This window comes from Gopherus evgoodei, chromosome 6, assembly GCF_007399415.2.
Source record: "Gopherus evgoodei ecotype Sinaloan lineage chromosome 6, rGopEvg1_v1.p, whole genome shotgun sequence".
Lineage (NCBI taxonomy): Eukaryota > Metazoa > Chordata > Testudines > Testudinidae > Gopherus > Gopherus evgoodei.
This window is the reverse complement of record NC_044327.1, coordinates 96,868,728-96,891,549: the sequence shown is the minus strand read 5'-3', so window position 1 is coordinate 96,891,549 and position 22,822 is coordinate 96,868,728. Positions and strand designations below refer to the sequence as shown.

The window sequence follows — 22,822 nt, the reverse complement described above, 5'->3', positions numbered from 1 at the left end:
CCATGGGGTTCCTGCCTGAAGCCCATGCCAAGGAGAGACCTACATGATTTCTGTCTACAGTGTTTCAGAGAGGAACACCAGTCCTAGAGGTGTAAGATCTGCTGGGATTTTAAGCCTAGAACTAAGAAGGAGCGGGACTTTCATTGAAGCTTCTTCTAATGGAGTCAGCTCTTCACCCCAACCGTCCCAGGCAGCGTCTGGCTGGGTGCTTCAGTGCGCTGACATCAGTACGGGAAGTCTCTGCACTGAAAAAGGACTCATCCAAAGGGCCACGGCACTTCCACTCCCCAGCACAGATGACCAGCTCTAGTGCAAGGGACTGCTTGCAGCTGCTGGTGCCGCCCAAGAAAAAAAGAGCTGACCGGGCACTGTCCTAGCAAGTGGGTGCTAGTAGGATGCGTCCTGTGTCAGGACACCCAACCTCAGGCGCTGTCAACTCCGGCCTCTGAGGGTGATCCGTTGAGTCTGGCCACAGTGGACTCCCTGGTGCAGGAACATTTGGAGGAGGACTTGGATGCTCCCTCCAGGCTGGATGCGTTTGAGGTGGCCAGGGAGCTGATTGCCATGACAGTGCAGTTCCCCGCTCCACCGGCAGGTAAGCCAATGCAGGCTCTGGCAACATCGTCAGCACCCGCACCAATGCTGATTTGGCATGGGGCAAACTCACTAAGATGTGGCACCGATTGCCTTTGCCACGGCACCGATCCCCGGCACCGTCTTGATCTTCACCACCCTGGTCAGATTCGGACTTCTCCTCAGAGGTGGATTCCTATGCTTCCATGCGGAGCCAGCACCGCTCCTGGCACCGCCCTAGGCAAGTTCAAGGACAGCCAGGGCCTGTAATGTCTTGGCTTCTGCAGTGGCAGGGACTGATGCGGTGGCCCTTCTGGACACTATGGGCCAAACCATCAAATCCATGGTCTGGTTTCAGGTCTCTGTCAGTGGTGTCAGAGGTGTGAATCCCTCCATCGGCCATGTCTGTAGCCTGCTAGCCTCCTCGGGGCAGGGATGTAGAAGCTCAGGCTGACGACGATGTTGGCATGGGCACTGAAGCAGCTGCAGCAGCAGGTGCTACTGCCACCTTCTGCACCTCTCAAGAGGCGCAAGGGGATCCCTGCAAGAAGACCTTCTGCCTCCAAGGGAGTCTTCCTCCTCTTCCTCCTCCTCCCCCCGCCCAGATGAGGCGGTAGCAGGCACCTCCACCACTCTGTCTGCTTTGGACACCAGGGCCCATCAAGACCTGCTCAGGAGAGTGGCCCAGAACCTGAACTTGCAGGCGGAGGAAGTCTCTGAGGATATGGATCCCATGGTGGATATTCTGGCCCCTGAGGGGCCTGTGAGGGTGGCTCTGCCCCTCATCAAAACCATACAGAATACCACCAAGGTGCTGTGGCACATGCCTGCCTCTATCCCGCCAACAGCCAGAGCACAGAGCGCAAATACTTTGTGCCTTCCAAGGGGTACGAGCACCTCTTCACCCACCCTAACCCGGGACCTTGGTGGTGGAGGTGGTGAACCACAAAGAGTGCAGGGCAACTCAGGCCTACCCCCAAATCCAAGGATGTTAAGAAGCTGGACCTCTTCAGACAGAAAATCTACTGTATTGGGGGGTTCCAGCTTCGAATAGCAAATCAGCAAGCGGTTCTGAGCCACTATGCTTATAATTCCTGGAGCTCTTGGCTAAATTCCAGGAATTTCTCCCAACTGACTCCCACTCAGAGTTTGGAGTGGTTCTGGAGAAGGGAAAGGTGGTTGCCAAGACCTCTCTTCAGGCCGCTCTGGACTCAGCTGACTCAGCCACCCATGCTATGGGTATGGCCATAGCTATGAGACGCAGCTCTTGGCTACAGGTCCCAGGGCTCCCACATGAGGTCCAGAACACAATTCAGGACCTGCCCTTCAACTGCTCTGGCCTCTTCGTGGAACAGACTCACTCAAGGCTGCATAGCCTTAATGACTTTTGGGTGACTCTCAAGTCTTGGTGCTGCAGACACCAGCCCTTCAAAGAAAGGCATTTAAGCCCCAGGCCATCCAATGATTCTACTCTGCGCCTCCCAGACAGGACTACAGTAGGAAGCAGGGCAGACGTAATAGGAGGCGCTCATCTCAGTTCTCCTCTGGCCGTGGGCAGGGCATGACTAAGCAGTCCTCAGGCTTATAGCCAAAATGTTGAAGGTGTGCCCGAGGATGGAGTACCAGTTCAATACCTGAATCCTTCTCCTCCCTTCATGAACCATCTATCCCATTTTCTACTGTGCCTGGGCTCAAATAACATCAGACTGTTGGGTCCTGAGCATGGTAGAATTGGGATATTCTCTCCAATTCTGTTCCCTCCCACCCATCTTCCCTGTTCTTCTTCAGGGATCCTTCTCACAAGCAGCTTCTAGTGTAGGAGGTCCGAATGCTCCTACAGCTGGGGGCTGGAGGTTCCTCTAGAGTTGGAGGCAAGGGATTCTGTTCCCCTTCTTAATCCTCAAGACCAAAGACAGGCTCAGGCCCATTTTAGATCTGGGAAAACTCAACGAACTCATGAAGAAACTGAAATTCCACATGGTCTCCCTGGCCTCCATCATACCCTCTCTGTATCTGGGGGACTGGTAAGCTGCCCTCGACTTGAAGGATGCATACTTCCACATCTTCATCATCCCTTCCCACACACTATTTCTGTGATTTGCAGTCAGCGGCACTCATTATTGGTTCACGGTCCTCCCCTTTGGCCTATGGGCAGCACCTTGAGTGTTCACCAAGTGCATGGCTGTCATGGCAGCCTTTTTTCAAAAGTCAGGTGCAAGTCTTATTGTACCTAAATGGTTGGCTCATCAAGGGCCACCTGAGCCCAGGTGGAGGAACACGTGAACCTGGTACGTACAATGTTCCTCAATCTTGTATCCTCTTAAGTGTGGCAAAGTTGACTCTGTCTCCCACTCAAAGAATAGGATTCATCAGGGCCCTCCTGGACTCCATCCAGGCCAGAGCATTCCTGCCTGACTCTCATTTTCTAACCATGAGTGCCATCATACAGGGCCTCCACCAGTTCCCCACCACAGTGCCCAGAAACTGCCTAAAATTACGTGGGCATGTGATGCAGCATGCAAAGCTGTTCTGCCCCCTCCAGGTGTGGCTGGCCGAAGCGTACAGACCAAACCAGGACCACCTGGACAGTCTGGTCTCACGCTCTCCTTGGGCTCTCGAGTTCTTCCCATGGGGGCTTGATCTGCAGGCAGTCTCTGCGGGAGTCCTTTTTTCAAAACTTCAGCCATCACTGTCGCTAGTCATGGATGCATTGGTGCTGGGGTGGGGAGTGCATCTGGGCTACCTCAGAACTCAGGGCCTATGGTCCCAAGTGGAACTATCACTACACATTAATGTCATGGAGCTGTGGGTGGTGGGTCTAGCTTGCCAGACATTTCAGGCCCATCTTCAGGGTAAATGTGTATCGGTGCTGACAGACAACGCCACAGCAATGTTGTATATAAACAGGGTAGTGCTCACGCTCTGCCCTGTGCCAGGAAGCCCTCAGGGTGTGGAACTTTTTGTATCGACCACTCGATGCACTTGGAGGCGTCTTATCTGCTGGGCGGACAAAACAAAGTAGCCAATCACCTCAGCAGATCTTTCCGTGGCCACAAATGGTCTTTCTGACTGGACATTGTCAGGAATGTTTTCTGGAGGTGAGGATCCCCAGGTAGACCTGTTCGTGACATGAAGCAATAGGAAGTGGTTCAGTCGTAGACGCCATTCTTCTCTCGCAGACACGGTGCCTGCTGTAGGCATTCCTGCCATTCCCTCTCGTCCGCAAGGTCTTCCTCAAGGTCCGGCAGCACAAGGCTTCGCTGATTCTCATAGCGCTGGCGTGGCTCTGCCAACACTGGTTCTCCACGCTGTTGAATCTCTTGGTGGACACTGCCCATGACCGTGCCCATGATTCCAGACCTCATTATGCAGGACCTCGGCCGCCTTCAGCACCTCAACCTGGAGTCTTTCCACCTCACTGTGTGGAAAATCCAGGGTTAAACTGGTTAGTGCTCCAGTGCTCCGATTCAGTTAGGGAGGTTCTCCTTGGCAGTAGAAAGCCCACCATTCGTGCCACTTATATAGCCAAGTGGAAAAGATTCTTTATTTAGTCCGGACAGAAAGGCACCTCTCCACTGCAGGCTTCGATCTCCATTATACTGGACCAATTACTTTACTTAAAGCAGCAAGGGCTGACAGACTCATCAATCAAGGTGCACCTGACTGCTATTTCCGCTTTCCACCTGGGTGCAATGAGGTGGTCACTATTTGCTAACCCCGTGATTGGTCACTTCCTTAAAGGGCTAGACAGGCTGTAGCCTCAGATGTGGCAACCAGTCCCTCCATGGGACCTTAACCTGGTCCTCTCAAGGCTTATGGGGGCTCCCTTTCAAACGTCTAGCAACTTGTTCTCTGCTTTACCTCTCTTGGAAAGTGGCATTCCTCATGGCTATAACTTCAGGCAGAAGAGTGTCTGAGCTCAAAGCTTTAACGTCTGAGCCACCTTATACAGTGTTTTATAAGGACAAGGTGCAATTGTGGCTGCACCTGCCCATTTTCCCATAAGTAGGCGCACAGTTTCATGGAAATCAGGATATCTTTCTACCAATGTTCTTCCTGAAGCTGCATGCTAATGACAGGGAACACAGGCTCCATTCCCAAGATATCTGACAGGCTCTGGGTTTTTACACTGTTTAGGAAGTCAACGCAACTCTTCATTGCCATTGCTGAGAGAATGAAAGGGCTGCCGGTCTCATCTCAAGGAATCTCTTCTTGAATCACGGCCTGTATCAGGCCAAGCTACAACCAGGCAAAGATACCAGCCCCAGCATTGACAGCACACTCCAAGAGAGTGCAAGCTTCACCTGCAGCATTCCTGGCACAGGTCCCCATTCAGGACATCTGCAGGGCGGCGACATTGTCATCTGTTCATACCTTTATGTCGCACTATGTCATCACACAGCAGGCTAGAGACGATGCCGCGTTTGGTAGAGCAGTGTTTCAGTGAGCAGTTCAGTGAACTCCGATCTCTCCTCCAGGGGAGTGCTTGAGAGTCACGTACTTGAAACTAACATGGGCAATCACCCAAAGAAAAAACGGTTATTTACCTTTTGTAATTGTTGCTATCTTTCGTAACTGTTGTTCTTTGAGATGTGTTGCTCATGTCTGTTCCAAATAGGTATGTGTGTGCCACATGCATGATCGTCGGAAGGTTCTTCCTTAGCGGTACCCATCAGGTCAGCTGTGGAGCTGCTTGGAGAGGCGCCTTCATGGTCATGTATATAGGTCCCTGCTGACCCAACGCCTCTTCAGTTCCCTCTTGCCAGATACTCTGATAGAGGGGAGGCAGGTGGATCTTGGAATGGACAGGAGCAGCACATCTAGAAGAACCATTTTTCCCCTCAAAGAAGCAAGATAATCTTTCATAGTTGATGCACAGAATGGGTGACAGCAATTACTCACTTGCTCCCTCTTAGGGACTCTTGAGCTGACATCAGAACATTTGTATTCTAGTTATATCCTTGTACGGTGCTTAAAGAGAGGGGCCCAGGTTTTCAGAATGTGCACATTCAAAAACACATGCAGAATTACCATGAATAATGCAGCCCTGTGAACCATGTGCAAATCATGTGGTCTTAACACCGTGAAAGCATCAGCTAAAAAACTGCTGTCTTAAGTTACTAGTAGTAGTATTTGGGGTAAGAAATTAGAGGTTTTCTAAATTTAGCAAGTATTCGTAAGCAGTACAACTTTTTTTAGCTATAGATAATGTTTTTAGTGGTGGTTTTGTAAGATTCTGAAATTGAGGGTGGGAGGAGAGAATATCCATAGATGGCTATTTCCAGGATTTGGCATTACTGCTCAATGCAGCTATGAGCTAAAAAGTTTACTTTTAAACTCTGTTTAACTGTTCCAGTGCTTATTACACACTGTATAATTATTAGGATCTTTTCCATTGAGCTTATCCTGTGCCCAAATCTACTCAGTTATAAGGGCTTATTCTTCTTTTATTAATTTAGGGCTCCGTTTTATGGTAAATTAGGTTGACAATAATTGGAGTTCTGAAAACAATCTGTTCAAAAGGGATCACTGTCCTATGACAAAGAATTTATGCCCCCTAAATATAGCAAATTATGTATTTTTCAAGAGTACTTCCTCACTGATCCTTTATAATCTAAACTTAAAATGCTTATCCTCTTTCCTTCCGTGAGTTGTCTTTTACCAATGGCAGGTAAAAAACAACTGAAACAGGAAAATTTCATTGGCCTTCCGTTAAACTTAGGAAACCTGTGTACTTAGGTATTTGCCTGGACAAACACCTTTGTGTATCTCTAATAGTCATTTAATATACAGGCCCACCCCCCCAGTGCAATTTTCATCTAAAGTGACTCCTATATATTTTCTACTGATGGGAGTATTGCTGTGTCATGTATGATTTGTTCGTTATAGAAGAGATAGGATATTGTGTGACTATTGTTTTGTTTTGCCATGTCTCTTGACTATAGAAGTATCTATTAGAGAATTCAACTTCGAAGAAGTTGTTAGCGTTTTGGAGAGCTTGCAAAATCTCCCATTTGGAGCTCCTGCGTAAGTATTGGTTACTAGGCAGAAAACATGATGTGACTGTTAATTTGACTGGGATTTGTATCAGAAATTACTCTATTAATGCAAATCCAGTGTCAGTATACATAAGATTGTTTTAATCCTTTGATTCAGACAGTCTTTCCTAGCTTAACTTTCTAACAGTAACTTATTGAACAAATAATTAGGAAAATGTTTAGGAAAAAAAATGTTGAGTTCTTATTACGGGTGTGTGTGTGGAATGTTGGATTTACATTTAACTTTGCTACACTTCAATGAAAAACGTCTAATGCTTTTGCTTTTTTGATTTAAGGTTTACAGCTCGACCACTAGTGGAGACCATATTTGAAAGGGGAATGGCTACATGTTTTGCATATGGGCAAACAGGCAGTGGAAAAACCCATGTAAGCAATTCTTGTAAACTCAATAACACCATGTATCCACAGTACAATTTTCTTTGTCAACACTTTCACTTAATTGGTTAACTTATTAAATAATCAGACTTGTAGAAGAGTTCTGTGACGCTCAAAAACTTGTCCCTCTCACCAACAGAAGTTGATCCAATAAAAATATATTACTTCACCCAACTTGGTTCTGTGATAATAAATAATAAATATGTTCTGCCATTTTTATTTTAGACTATGGGTGGTGACTTTTCAGGAAAGAACCAAGATTGTTCTAAAGGAATTTATGCACTTGCAGGTAAGTAATCAGGTGCTTGCATGTATTTTCTTGCCAGTTGCTGGAGATAAACAGAAAGTAAAAAAAATCTAGTTACCCATTTTAATTTAAGTGCCTGCTTATTTTGCATTATTATAGAAGGGAGGCATCAATAGCTTTTAAGCTTGTAAACTTTATTTACTTCAATATATGTATCAGTGTATTTAAGAAAGTTTGAGGAGTATAAATGGCTGAGGAATTGAGCTTCCCATTTATGGGGGCTTCTGTAACTCTCCAAAATATTTTGCTAGTTTTAACTCCAAAAGGAATTCTTAAGACAAATATACCAACTCCTGAAAAGAATGTCTAGGAGTGTGTGGCCATCCTGCTCTGTCAATCTCCACGGGAGTCCATGCCTCCTAGCTGTCACGCACTTAAAACTGTAATCTGTATAAAAGAGAGAAATTAGCGGTCTTCTAGAGCTTCGGCCTTCTGGGATGAACAGTATTTTGTCATTGGCCCTCAAGCACGGTGATGCACCCAAATAGTACAAGGGACTGTGGCCCTCAGGCCAGGCAGAACAGTGAATGATCTAGGGGCCAAGGCCCTCAGGCAGGTCAGAGCAATAAAGGGTTTAGGGCCCTAGCTCTGGCAGATGGTAGACTAACACAGGCCTCCTGGCCTAAGGTGGGGAGGCTGCCACCCCAGGAGTGGAGTAGTAGAGGGACCTGGGCCCACCATACTCTACCAGGTCCCAGCCCTGAGCCCTAACAGTGGTGGACTGTTCTGCTATGAGGTCGGCAGGAATCCGGCCACAACATACTGACCTGGGTTCAGGCAGCAAAGCAGCTGGACTATTGTTGGCTGTTCCTGGGCTACTTCCTATAAATCCTAGGATCATCCTTCATCTACCCAGGGTACACCACCAGGGGCAATCACGGTAGCTCTGGTGAGTCCTCAGGACAGTGGTGGTTTTCTGCACTCTCTTGCTCCAGCAGCAGGTTGGAAGTATACGTCTTCCTCAGCGGCTGCAGCTCAACTGAACTGCAGGGCCCGCCTTTTGTACTTCCTGTCCTGCCCCTCTGCTTCCGGTGGAGTGGGCATGGCCTTCCAGGTTCTGCCAGCAGGGGGCATATGGCCATTCCTCCTTGTCAATTTCCGAGGGAGGCAATCCCTCCTCCTTACAGAATGGAATACCTGATTATAGTTGCAAGATGTATGCGAGAGAGACGTGAATAAGACAGAATTGTATATTTAAAGATTCTTGACTAGATAAAAGTGCATAACTAGATTTCTGTATATTTGAAAATTTATTCACAGCTCGAGATGTCTTTTTAATGCTAAAGAAGCCAAACTATAAGAAGTTAGAACTTCAAGTATATGCAACATTTTTTGAGATTTACAGTGGGAAGGTAAGTGCAAGTTCTTGATTTGGGAAAAATATCTTCAGAGAACACATAAGGGTTCTGAACAGAACACAGAAGGATTTCTCATTTTATTTTCGTATGGATATTTAGAGCATTTTTCTAATCACTTGTTTGGCTGAATTATTCTGAATTTATTTATTTATTTAATTTAGAATTAAGTGTGTCCTAAAGACCTCTTATTATGCCTAATTTTTTTAAAGGTTTTTGACTTGTTGAACAGGAAGACCAAATTAAGGGTGCTGGAGGATGGTAAACAGCAGGTCCAAGTGGTGGGATTACAGGAACGGGAGGTTAAATGTGTTGAAGATGTACTCAAGCTTATTGAAATAGGCAACAGCTGCAGGTATCTACTATGTTTTTAATTAGTTTTTCAGTGTAAATTACAGTGAATTAGAACACTTTTGCCATAATAAGAGTGTGTGTTTGTCCTTTCAAAGTCTTAAGCATTCTGCACTGTACAATACAGCTTTTCTTGAGCTGATTAACTACAGTTGTGCTGTTGCCTTCCTTTTGGATAAAGGTGGTTTGGTTATTTGCATCTGTCAAGAGGAGTTGAGATGAATTTTCTGTGTGCTGTGAACTGTATGTATTTATGTAACCAGCTTATTGTCTTAATGTCACATAGTTAATACTCTGGAATACTGCTAGATTCTTAGGTTTTAAAAGATAGCATACATTTATGTTTTATGACAGAGATTCTTAACTGTAAAATTTTTATTTTATTTTTTTTTAAATCCAGCCTTACTGTGTTTAAAAATAGTCTTTTGCCATGATTATTGCTCTCAGTAGATTAAAATGTTCTTTCTAGGATCCAGTTTTAAAATGCTCTGAGTCTGACTATACATTGTTGGGGGTGGGGTGGGAAATGCTAAGATACTGCTCTTTCTCTTTCATGCTTGCTCGCTCACTCTCCCCTTTTTCCTGGTAGATGAGATGGAGCAATATATGTAATTTTACTGTTTTTGTCAAGTTGTATTTTGGTAGTGTCCACAACATGCTAGGCACTATCAATACTCCACTTCCTTGCCCTGAAGAGCTAACTTATAGGATGTTTCAGTGTGTGTGGTCCTTCATGTGCACTAAATAGTATTCTCTCCCCCCCTCCTTTTTTATTTTTTTTTTTAAGAACATCTGGTCAGACATCTGCAAATGCACATTCATCTCGGAGCCATGCAGTGTTTCAGATTATTCTGCGAAGGAAAGGAAAACTGCATGGTAAATTTTCCCTGATTGATTTGGCTGGAAATGAAAGAGGAGCAGATACTTCCAGTGCAGATAGGCAAACACGACTGGAAGGTGCTGAAATTAACAAGAGCCTTTTAGCACTCAAGGTAAATAAAATTCACCCAATTCTATTTGAGCAGATGGAAGTCTTCTCATTTATTATTCTTCATATAACCAAAAAAAGTCTCTAAGATGAGTGTTTGTGTAGGTAGGTCTTTTCCACTAAATTGATAAATTGATTGCTATGGCATTTAAAATGTTTCCTCTAAATGCTTAAGCGGACACTTGTACTATATTTCTACTTGTTAATTACTGTGTAACAAGCATGATATAGAACATAAAATTACTTGGTCATATGGTATAAAGATTTTCTTAGCATAAGCATGGGATGGCAACATTATTAACAAGTGACATTTGGAGACTAGATCTGCAAATGGATTTCGTGCCTAAGTCCAACATTTAGGGGCCACTGAGATCCTCAAAACCCTTGCTCAGCTGCCACCTAACCTTGCATGCACCGAATTCCCTAGAACTCCAGATGCACAATTCTAACATGTTTCCTCTCTAGACAACACTTCCTCCACAAAGTACGGTTATGTGCTTGTCTTTCAATGTGTAAGCACAGTGCTGTGATTGTGAACTTGGAGACTAAAAGTTTGGCTGCCCTTGACCTGGAGATGTAATTTCCAGCTAAGGTTGAAATGTGTATGCTAGATTTGATCAAGCAGGCATGCTAAAAATAGTCACATAGCTGCAGCAGCCTGGGAGGTAGAATGAGCTCCCCATCTTAGTACCTAGGGCAGCAGGTGGGATTATACTCAGGGCAGCTATCCTGTCATACTGCTTGTGTCGCCACTGCTATAATGCTATTTTTAATGCGTTAGCTTGATCAGAGGTAGTATGCATGTGTCTGCCTACAATGAAAATTACACTCTCAGCTTGAGTGTAGACATACCGTTAGTATTAATTCTGAACTTCCATCATTACATTCATTGAAGGTGGATCCCTAACATTAACTTAATATTAATTTAAAGTACAGCAACATATCATCCAGTGCTTATATTTTCTGTATGTGGATTGCATTTATATTGTAATATTTTCTTTGATTATGAGGAGAACATAAACTTGTTTGTTCTTTCAGGAGTGCATTAGAGCCTTAGGCCGAAATAAACCTCATACTCCATTCAGAGCAAGCAAACTTACTCAGGTGCTAAGAGATTCATTCATAGGAGAAAATTCCCGTACCTGTATGGTAAGTTTTTTGTTAGATTGTAAGTGATATATTTATAAAGAGAACAGGAACTGTCTATTAATGATCTTATGGTTAGTCTAGGTAACTTGCTACTGAGAGAGTAGATTTAAATTTTTTATTAAAATTAATGTTTAAAATTAAATATACACAAGTTAAGAGGGAAGATACTGTAATCTGGAGTCCATCTTGAGTTATGAGGGATTACAGGTATCAGTTACAAGGATCACAAGATACATACATATCCCATAACCAGCATAGACCCAGATTAGGGTGTGGTTTTTTTTTTTGTTTTTTTTTTTTTTAAAGCGTCAGTGGATAAGTGGGCTCGGGTATGCCACCCATGGAATGTATATTAAACTTGATTGTATCCAACATACGGCATGACACCTAGAGATTATCTTTCAACAGGGAAATCTTCCCCCTTTTCCTTCTCCCCAGCCAGATATCTTCATTGTGTGTGTGTTTGGCAGTAGTATCAGAATCTTGGAAAAGATGGGGGGAAATGCATGAGAGTCTCTGACCTGACAAAAAGATAAATTCAGAGCTGGTATCAAGTACTCAGACTGTAGGATAGTCTGCTTGGAGGTGAAAGGGATTAGAGAAGTTAGTATAGGAGAATTAAAGAAGGGGATAGAGACAGACATACAACAATGTGCAATATCATTACTCAGCATTCATTCTGAAAAGCAGGACTTGTTATGTCAAATTGTCAGAGGAAACTGATTAGGAGAACCAGAGGTTCTCTTTAACTTTAAAGTGCAGTTCTACTGTGAAATCGATTTAGTAAAAATGACATTTTGTGTTCCATAACTGTTCTCTCTCAATAACTTCTGGATCAAACGTTGAAGTTATAAATGGAAATATGGTACTTCCCCCCCCCCACCTCCTCCAAACAGCCAACTCAACTAATTTCACCCAGAATCATAAAAGCTGAGCTGTGTTCTTTCTGGCTTGTGCATGAGCACTAGTAACAAGATCTGCAAGTTAGTCTTCCATTACTTGTGCCTGTTTTCCATGAGCAGAAATTGGCCCTACAGTTAGTTTCTTTGACATGTTTTATTACTAGTGTAAAGCCAGAACAGACCAAACTCACTTTGCCATAGCTGTATTAGATCTGCTGTGGTAACAGTGGTGAAAACTTGTTTAAGTCAAAAATAGCAATCAGATAGGAATATGAATACATGCAGGAATTAGTTATGGAATCAGAGTGCAGTTCTGATTAAAATCATACCACTCTTTGAGTACTACATAGATATCTGTGTATTATTTTCCTGATTTCCCAGGTTGAATTTGCTTAATTTTATAATTTTGTGACATCTGTGAGAAGAATTTACTATTGTTTTTGTTATTGCATTGAGAATTGCATTGAGAATTCTAGAATGGTTCTTATGATCTTTCATCAGTTCTTTGTGATTTTAATTATGGGTGAAACATTTTTTTAATTTCAGAAATATGTTCACTGTAAAATAAGCCTCTGAATGTGGGGATGTGGAAATTTGCATGATATTTTTTTTTGTTTGTTTTCCAACCACATAATTACAGTATTCCCATAATTAGGAATGTGAAGACCCTCTTATTATAAGCCACATATTTTTCAGGCACCTAAATTTTTTATTTTGAGTTTTCTCATGCTTATTGTCAGCCTAAAGACAAGATGTTGGGTTTGGGGATATTTTTTGTGTATGTAAGTTTAAACAAATATTTTTGGCAGTGGGTTTTTTTAGGACAGTGAAAAAATGTTGTGTAGCAGTTATTTCTTGTATGCTGTTTTTGCATCTAGTTTTTTTTTTAAAGATTTATTTTTAAAATTCTGTATGATTGATTGTGGAAACATTTGTAGAAACAAGGTTTATAAGCAACTGGAAAATTACTCATTTTTAATAAAGCAGAGAAATGGGAAAATTCCAGATATGTACAAATTGTACCACTTGGGAAGTAACACTGTCAAATATAGTTTAAGATAGTTAGGACAGACCAGTCAGCTGTTCAGCACCTCTACAAACCCTAGGCAGCCTTTCCCCTCGAAATAGTCTTTGTTTCTTCTAACACTCTTACTCCCCAACCATTGATGTTATGAATTAGACAGGGGTTCTCAAACTTCATTGCAACGTGACCCCCTTCTGACAACAAAAATTACTACACGACCCCAGGAGGGGGGACTGAATCCCAAGCCCACCAGAGCCCCACTGCCCTGTGGGTGGGTGGGTGGGGGGCAATTCCAAAGTTGAGTGCAGCCTAAACTGAAGCCTAAGGGCTTCTGCCCCATTGGGGGTCCTGTAATCTGAGCCCCGCCAACCAGGGCTGAAGACCTCGGACTTTTGGCTTTGATCCTGGATGGTGGGGCTTGAGCTTGGCCCCAGGCCCCAGCAAGTCTAATGCCAGCTCTGGTGACCCCATTAAAACTGGGTTGTGACCCACTTTGGGGTCTCGACCCACAGTTTGAGAATCGCTGAATTAGATCATGTCATTGGTGACACACTCAGTTCAGATTTCACATGCTCTAGTCTAGGACATCAACTTAATGTACTGGTCTCTACTGAAAGTGCAAAACTGAAACTGATGCAGAGAGCGTAGCAAACAGCTTGCCAGTCTTGAGAAACTACATCTGATGCTGTCTTTCTTCTGACTTCTATATTTTAAAATGGCACTGTAAAGGTCTGCAAGTTTCTCGCATCCTTTCTGATAAGACTGTCTACACTGCTGTTTTCAGAATTTACACCTTCAAGCACAGTGTGTTATATGTAAAGGATATAAAATCCTAGTGTGTGAAAAATGTGAGTATGCAGTGTAATAACTACATTTATTTGACTGTAGAATACCATGATCATGTGTGTCCTTCTCTTAATAAATTAAAAAAAAAAAAAAAAGAGAAGGAACTTCTAAAAACTGCTAGAGCAACTTTGTGATTATTTTACACACAGATATCAGGAACTTGTAGTTATTATGAGAACCATAACTTACAACTCTGATTAAAACTTCAGTATATGTGTAAAGTTAACACCTTATGCAGTATATAAACTAGAACACATGGGTTGTCAGCTAATCCAAACACACCTTTGATTTGCTGAGGCATAAGATTTCAAGTATTTTTAGCCTTAGAATGTGGATTTTTTTAACAAAAAGTAAATACTTTTAAAGAAAATAGTCTCATTTTATTGATCACGTAAAATAGTTTATCAAAATTTCATTTTTTCCCTCAATTATCCTGTCTTTTGTCAGTGAGAGAATCTTTTCTTGTAAGGAGATTTGTTTACAAGAGAAATAAATCTGTCTCAAATGTTCTAATTTGCCATTAGAGTTCAAAACATTTTGCAAATGTAGGTTGTATATATTATCCATAAACTTCCATCTTAAGGAACATCTTATATGCATGTGAATACATGACTATCAGGTTCTTGAAATGTGCTAGTGCGTACCCACTAGTTCATTTTTCTCTTTCACAAATCAGCCTTGGAGGGCTGCTATTTGAGTCTGAAAAGCTCTTTATGAGTAATTCATGGATTGTTTTATCCAAATTGTCCTTTTATAGTTTATTAGGTTTTCTATTATAATTTTTAGTATTAAGCCTTAGTGGGCCTAGTGTTTAAAATGTTCTCTACTGTATGTAGGAAATCAGAATGTGATCCAGGAGCTTCAAGAGTTGAAAAAGAGATGTTCAGTGTGGACAATTATGAGTGGGACCTGTTTCGCTATAAAGAAAGCCACAGATGTAAGATCTGCTTAAAGATATTGTTTTGAGCTATCAGAGCTCAGAAGGAGAAGTTGCAAATCTTACCTTGTGACCCTCTGAGAAGCAGAACTCTGGTTTGCTGGCACAGTACTCTTTCTAGTTTTCTTGCAGTACCTTGAGTATTTGGAAGTTGGAAACATCCAACAAAATCTTCAGCTTCAAAGGAGCATCAGCGTAGCTCCAGACTTGTAGTAAGGGCATCCTCTTTGAGTTTGTAAATACTGTATTATTGCTAATCTAAGTGGTATATTAAGGGATGTGTGTGTATAAATATAAGTATATATTATTATGATTGTTATTATTATATACAAGAGAGCACTGGAATGTAAAGCCATTTTCTCTGGCTTTTGACTGCTCTAGAAGTTGTACTGGTTATACCAAACTGACTGGCCCTCTGAAGTAACAAAGGCAGACTAAATCACAATGAGCTATGCCTGTGGGACTGTCTGGATTAGGATTTAAAGGTGCAATGTTAGCATGTTTTAACTAACGTGTTCTAACGTTTGAAAATCTAGTGTATATAAGGCTCACTGCCTTTAATGTATATTATTTGCTGTTCACATTAAAGCCACCACTGTAATTTAACCTGTTAATATGTGTTAAAGTAGCATGGCTTCACTGTGATAGATTTTTAAAATGTGTATACAGTATTAGCACAAGGTCATGATTGCAGAACAGTATTTCCACTAATACTGGGTAACTTACTGATTACAAATGTTAAGGGCTAAATATTTGAAGTTCCTGAAATAAGATGTATTAGGTAACGAGTCAAAAACCAGTGATACCCCTGGCTCTTCCAGCTAATTCAATAAAAACATTAGAGAAAAACTCTTCTACAAAAATTTCACATTGCACTGTATTTTTAAATAAAGCCAGAATGGAGATTTATCTACCTACTCTTAAAAAATTCTTAAAGCAATGTTATGGGTGATACTTAAATGCATCAGAAGCCAGTAAATTGAAAAGTTTTATGGTTCTAATTATGCCACATTTCAAAAATATTACATTAAGACAAATTAACCACAAGAAGTACAAAAAAGGTTAGGTTTATGCTGTGGGAATATTTGAATTCACTGACTTCTGTGTTTTAAGTCTTAGTGTTGCATTAACATAGTTGTTTGCCCTTTATCTCCTGTATTTCTAAAAGCAAGGAAGCAGAGCCTTAATTGTTAATGTACAGTCAAACAAATTTGACTGTAAATTCAAATTCATAGAGGGGCATTAATTTGAATGTGCAGTCCGCACATTCTATTCATACATTGCATGTGCTGAGCTGCTGTAATGCTTCAGTATAGGCACTTACTACTGTGATGGGAGGGGTTCTCCTATTGCTTTTGGTAATCCACGTATCTGAGAGGTGATAGCTAGGCTGAGAGGTGATAGCTAGGTTGACAGAAGAATTCTTCTGTTGACCTAGCGTGGTCTACACCAGGGATTAGGTTGATTTAACTGCATTTCTCGGGTTGTGGATTTTTTACACCCCTGAGAAGATGTAACTATGCCCGTGTAACTTTTCAGTGTAGACCAGGCCTTACTCACCAATGAGAGAAACCACTCCAGTGTGGGGATCTCAACATTATCCTTAAAAACCTGATGGAGCCCCCATCCCCCTTTGAGCCTCTTTCTGAATGATGTACTCAAGATGGCCATTTTAGTCACCATTACATCAGTTGGAAGTGAACTCCAAGCTCTCAGTTAACCCTTGTTACACATCCATTCACAGAGATATGATGGTATAAAAACTTCATCCCAAGTTGATTCCCAGAGTTGTCAGTCTTCCATTTGACCTAATTTATCTATTCCCCTCTCCTCCTGAAAAGTATGGAGTCTTGGGGGGAGGAGGGAATTCCATACCTTGGGAGGGCCTTATAATATACTGACTTGACAAGACAAACCCTTTTAGACTGTCTTCTCCCCTCATCTTTTTTTGCCATCTCCTCTCAAGAGAATTTCAAAATGGGTTACACAGTGTATATCTGTCTATTATATGATCATATGGCTTATATACCAGTTTCTTCATGTATTAGAGCTTACTCCACTAGAGCGCAAGCTGCATCCTTTCCATGCTTTAGGATTTCTGTGTCTGAAATTTGCAAGGCAGCTACGTAGAGTTAATCCTCTTAATTTCATTAAATGCTATGCCCTTAACCTGACTGCAAGATCAGATACCAAATTTGATGTAGCAGTGTCAGTTGTTCTAGTTAAGTGACAGTCAGAACTCGTCAATCCCACCTAAAGTGGGATCCACACAGACACATACTTGAAGCAAAAAATGCTTACCTTTATAGTAACTGATTTTTGCGATGTTTGTGTGGATCCCATGATGTTCTGTCCAGCTCTGCTTTCCCACAGTCTTTCTTATCTGGGATTCTGAAATAGTGAGGGAGCTGAGGGATTGCTGAGGCATTTCATATCCAGGGAGGCACATGCACAGTGTGGATGGGGCCCAACAGACACTGCTCTTCAAATTATTTGGATCTTGCTGCTCTCGTGGAGCATGTGAGCACCTAGAGTTGGATCTGCATGGGCAACAACATCTCGAATCACTATTACTATAAGGTTAAGTAACCATTCTTTTCACGCTTGAATAACTCAGAAAAGACTGAACAGATTAAATTAGATTTTGTTTTGCAGTCCTCCACTGAGTAAGACCAAGCTTGAGAAATATTAGCGAAGGGTAATAGTTTAGGAAAATAAGACCCTGATAAAAGAGACTTGGAACAAGCATGTCTTCTCCAGTTATGTTTACTGTCTCTGTAATGTCAGCCTGCTTCCAAATCAATGTGCAGAGATTGTTGTCGATACATGGCAGGTAACTAGAGTGTCAAATTATAGCTTGCTAAAGTAATGAAACAATAGGCAGCAACAGGTGAATCATTCCTCTTGAGACCTGAATATATTATAAATATTTACAAAGCATCTTCTTTGGCTGTATATTACACTAAGAACCTGTTGGTTTTGTCTATGTACTATGCATGTTATTTTGTAACTGAATGTCTTTGTGTCTCCTCTCTCCTGTCTGTATCTCTCGTTCATTTGTGATATGTGAATTTAAAAATACGGGGCTTTTGGTAATGACAGCTGCTGTAAGTATGTTTATCTTTCCCCAACAGAGGTTGATCTAACAGATATTACGTCATTGGCCTTGTCTCTCTAGTGGAATTTTTTCACAGTTATACCTAAATATTGCAGCATATGTAGTCCTCTGTCAAATATCTTCTGAATAGATTGATTTTAGCAAGTGAAAGAAACTAAAAGGTCTTGCTGTGTGTGATGTTATTGATGTCTTTTTTACTCAGTACTCTTTAAGAATGGAATGTGTAAACAAATGCAAAGCTGTATTTAGAACAGTGTGAATGATACAGTAGTACATTCACAATACTCAGTTACTCAGCTCCCCTGAGGTATTGAAACAATTGTCAGGTGAGGGCTTAGTTTGAACACAACTTGATGCAAGCTAATGCCTGATACCCCCTTTACACAGTAATGGCTTTGCAAGGTTTTAGAAACTTGCACATCTTGTTTATTAGGTCCCATAATAATTCATAAAGAAAAGCTTGTGGCAGTCGTGTGATGTGTTTAAATGAATCATTTTTTCTGTTTTTCTTAGCAAGCAGTATGTACTAATATCAGAGGTTTACATTTGGGATGGGATAGCAGGACTCCCTAGATTTTTCCAGCCTTCCCTACCCCCATATTTTGCCATTCTCTGAAGTAGGAGAATTTCTTCTCAAGATGATTGCCTGTGCTCTTGTACAATACGCGATCTTCACTACGCTACACTAATCTTCATCTGTTTCAAACTGCTGTTGTCTGGACTGGCAGAACAATATTACTGTGAAGGATTACAGACATAGTTGCCCTGAGTAGTCCCGTGTTTACCTTTTCCTGTGGCACTTGGAGGAGCAAACTAGATAATGTGGAAGAGCTAGGACACAGTTATGCCACTAGTACCTGATTTAGCATAATTAAATTTACTGAATGTTGAAAAGACGCTGTGAGCTGCAATATTTTACTTTGATACTTAATTTGAAATTGAAACAAGAGTAGGATCCAGACCTCTCTATTTGATACTTCATTAGCAATTTAAATGTATCTATACATAAAGTTCCCAATCCAGAAAAGCATCTCTGTTCAGGAAAGCATATAAGCATATATTTAACCTTAAACAGGCTCATGTGCGGTCCTGTATTGGGGGCCCTTAATGAATGAATCCCTTAAATTAGTACATCTGTCAGGTCACATGAGTGCTGAAATGGAGAACAGTTCTTTGAGTGAGTAGCTCAGCCATGTGTTCCACTTAGGTGTGTGTGTGTGTACCAGAGCCGGACAATTTTGTGTTTCACTACCTGTGGAGGGGCATTGCTTGTGCCTTGTGGCCATAGCCCCTCCCTGGCTATATGAGGCAGCACTGCCCCAACCTTCTTTAGTTCCTTTTTACTGCTAGGGGCTGGAGTCAGAGGTCTGTGTGGTCTTAACCTCATAACTTCTCCCTATTTTAGTGTTTTTTCTAGTTATATGTAGTTAGTGTTTGTTAGATTAGTGTTAGTTATATTTAGTTAAGTATTCCCTGTGATGCCCTCTCTGGGGTTTAAGCATTGTTGTCATGTGGCGGAGTGATCCCTAACAATGATCACCATATGTGGTGCTTGCTGTTCTTGAATGAGGCCCATGTCAAGGAGTGATGTTTGATCTGTAGATGGTTCACAAAATGGATTCAAGTGGCTAGGGATCTTCACCTAAAACAGCACCTGCTCAAACAGGCTCTGTGGCATGCTTTGACACAGAGGCTCTTACAGAATATCAGGGTTGGAAGGGACCTGAGGAGGTCATCTAATCCAACCTCCTGCTCAAAGCAGGACCAATCCCCAGACAGATTTTTGCCCCAGATCCCTAAATAGTCCCCTCAAGGACTGAACTCACAACCCTGGGTTTAGCAGACCAATGCTCAAACCACTGAGCTATCCTTCCTCCTCCCCCCCCCTTAAATTTTTTAATATACTTCTTATGAGGCACAGATCAGAGGTCACTCTCAGGTTCCGAGAGCGCTTCTGCTTCGCACTCTGGAGCAGGCACCTCTCCAGAGAGATGGAGGAGCTGTTCCCCATCAAATACATTGAGGAAAAGGTCGCATAAGATCTAGTCAGACCACTCCAGGTCTCATGGGATCTCCTCTGCCTCCTCCAGGAAGAGCATGGACTAACCTGGGATTAGTGCTGGTGTGCAGGATGGTGCCGAGTGCCTCTTAACCACGCCTGGGTACCAAGTTGGGAAGGTTAGAGACCCTGTACTGTTGACTCCAGTTTTGGCCTCAGGTCATCTGTTGAGTCTGGTACTGATGGCTGACAGTAACTGTTTCCACATAGAATCATAGACTCATAGGTCAGAAGGGACCAATATGATCATCTAGTCTGACCTCCTGCACAAGGCAGGCCACAGAACCCCACCCATCCAATTTTATAACAACCCCTAACCCAGGACCGAATTATTGAAATCCTCAAAATTGGTTTAAAGACCTCAAGCTGCAGAGAATCCACCAGCAAGCGACCCGTGCCCCACGCTGCAGGGGAAGGCGAAAAACCTCCAGGGCCCCTGTCAATCCGCCCTGGAGGAAAATTCCTTCCTGACCCCAAATATGGCGATCAGCTAAACCCTGAGCATGTGGGCAAGACTCACCAGCCAGCACCCAAGAAGGAATTCTCTGCAGTAACTCAGTTCCCATCCCATCCAACATCTCCCCGCAGACCATTGAGCAGACCTATCTGGTGGTAATCCAAGATCAATTGCCCAAATTAACGATCCTATCATAACATCCCCTCCATATACTTATCAAGCTTTGTCTTAAAGCCAGAAAAGTCTTTCGCCTCCACTACTTCCCTCGGAAGGCTGTTCCAGAACTTCACTCCCCTAATGGTTAGAAACCTTCATCTAATTTCAAGTCTAAACTTCCTAATATTCAATTTATACCCATTCGTCCTCGTGCCTACATTAGTACTAAACTTAAACAATTCCTCTCCCTCCCTAATGTTAACCCCCCTGATATATTTATATAGAGCAAGCATATCCCCCCGCAGCCTTCTTTTGGCCAGGCTAAACAAGCCAAGCTCTTTGAGTCTCCTTTCATAAGGCAGTTTTTCCATTCCTCGGATCATCCTTGTAGCCCGTCTCTGAACCTGTTCCAGTTTGAATTCATCCTTCTTGAACATGGGACACCAGAACTGCACACAGTATTCCAGATGGGGTCTCACCAACGCCTTATATAACGGTACTAACACCTCCTTATTCTTGCAGGAAATACCCCGCCTGATGCATCCCAAAATCGCATTTGCTTTTTTAACAGCCGTATCACATTGGCGACTCATAGTCATCCTGCTATCGACCAATACCCCAAGGTCCTTCTCCTCCTCCGTCACTTCCAACTGATGCCCCCCCAACGTATATCCAAAATTCTTATTATTAATTCCTAAGTGCATGACCTTGCACTTTTCACTATTGTATTTCATCCTATTTCTATTACTCCAGTTTACAAGGTGATTCAGATCTTCCTGAATAGTATCCCCGTCCTTCTCCGTGTTAGCAATACCCCCCAGCTTTGTGTCATCCGCAAACTTTATTAGCACATTCCCGCTCTTTGTGCCAACGTCAGTAATAAAAAGGTTAAATAAGATCGGTCCCAAAACTGATCCTTGAGGGACTCCACTAGTGACCTCCTTCCAGCCTGACAGTTCACCTTTCAATATGACCCGCTGGAGTCTCCCCTTTAACCAGTTCCTTATCCACCTTACAACTTTCATATTCATCCCCATCTTTTCCAATTTAACTAACAGTTCCCCATGCGGAACCGTGTCGAACGCCTTATTGAAATCTAGGTAAATTATATCTACCGCATTTCCTTTATCTAAGTAATCCGTCACCTTCTCAAAGAAGGAAATCAGATTGGTTTGACACGATCTACCTTTAGTAAATCTGTGTTGCAATTCGTCCCAATTACCATTGACCTCTATGTCCTTAACTACTTTCTCCCTTAAAATTTTTTCCAAGACCTTTCATACTACAGACGTCAAGCTAACAGGCCTATAATTACCCGGATCACTTTTATTCCCTTTCTTAAAAATAAGAACTACATTAGCAATCCTCCAGTCATACGGCACAACCCCCGAGTTTATCGATTGCTTAAAAATTCTCGCTAACGGGCTCGCAATTTCACATCACTGGCATACCAGGGGCTACAGACATCCTTTGCCTTTTTGTCCCAACGGCTCCTTTGGTCCAGGACTTTATCAGGGCTGCATTGTTGATAGCCCATTAGCTGGACAGGCTGCTGAACCCTTGGGTCTGTTTGCCCCACAGCCTAATGTTCCCCTTCCACAGTCTGTGGAACCAGGGCAAGTACCGGACTTGGTGCAAGGAACTTGGCACCAGGAAACTGCTTGTCACATTGCAGTCAGTAACACAGATGTTACAGTGGTGGCTTTCACCACCTTCCACTTAGGCACTGGCAGCTATTTCAGTACCACTGCTGACTTCGGGTCAATAAAGTTTCTGGCATTGGTGTACTTGATGCTGGCAGTACCGCTTGCATTATTGGTGCCGATCCCTGCCTCATTCTGCATGACAGATGAATTAGACCGGTTTCTTGTTCCTTCAGGACTAGCTTAGCCTTTAACCTCAGAAACCTGAGACTCCTCAGCATTGAGGTCAGGATCTTTCTCCTGTTCTTCATCACTTGACCCACACTGGGGCCCATTTATGGGGCACTGCAGGCACCAGGATTGGCACTCGTCTTGCGGTCGGGATAGAGGACCCCTGGCCTGGTGTCTACTGGCCACCAATCCCTATCCTTACCAGCGCCCAATCCTTCCTCTCATATGCATCAGTGTGCACTTACTTGACTGGTTCAGATGCTCAACACAGGAAAGTCAACACTGGTCTTTA

The 22,822-nt window shown here is 42.7% G+C and overlaps 1 protein-coding gene across 5 annotated transcripts in view; it reads left to right on the top strand.

The window, feature by feature from the left end:
* KIF2A (kinesin family member 2A) overlaps positions 1 to 22,822 on the top strand; it is an 89,295-nt gene that overhangs the window by 43,224 nt on the left and 23,249 nt on the right. For all 5 annotated transcript variants that reach the window (XM_030567029.1, XM_030567028.1, XM_030567027.1 and 2 more), the window contains exons 10-15: positions 6,908 to 6,998; positions 7,233 to 7,296; positions 8,575 to 8,666; positions 8,882 to 9,024; positions 9,808 to 10,012; positions 11,047 to 11,157. In XM_030567029.1, the coding sequence (XP_030422889.1) occupies positions 6,908 to 6,998; positions 7,233 to 7,296; positions 8,575 to 8,666; positions 8,882 to 9,024; positions 9,808 to 10,012; positions 11,047 to 11,157 (706 nt within the window). The remainder of the gene's footprint in view (positions 1 to 6,907; positions 6,999 to 7,232; positions 7,297 to 8,574; positions 8,667 to 8,881; positions 9,025 to 9,807; positions 10,013 to 11,046; positions 11,158 to 22,822) is intronic.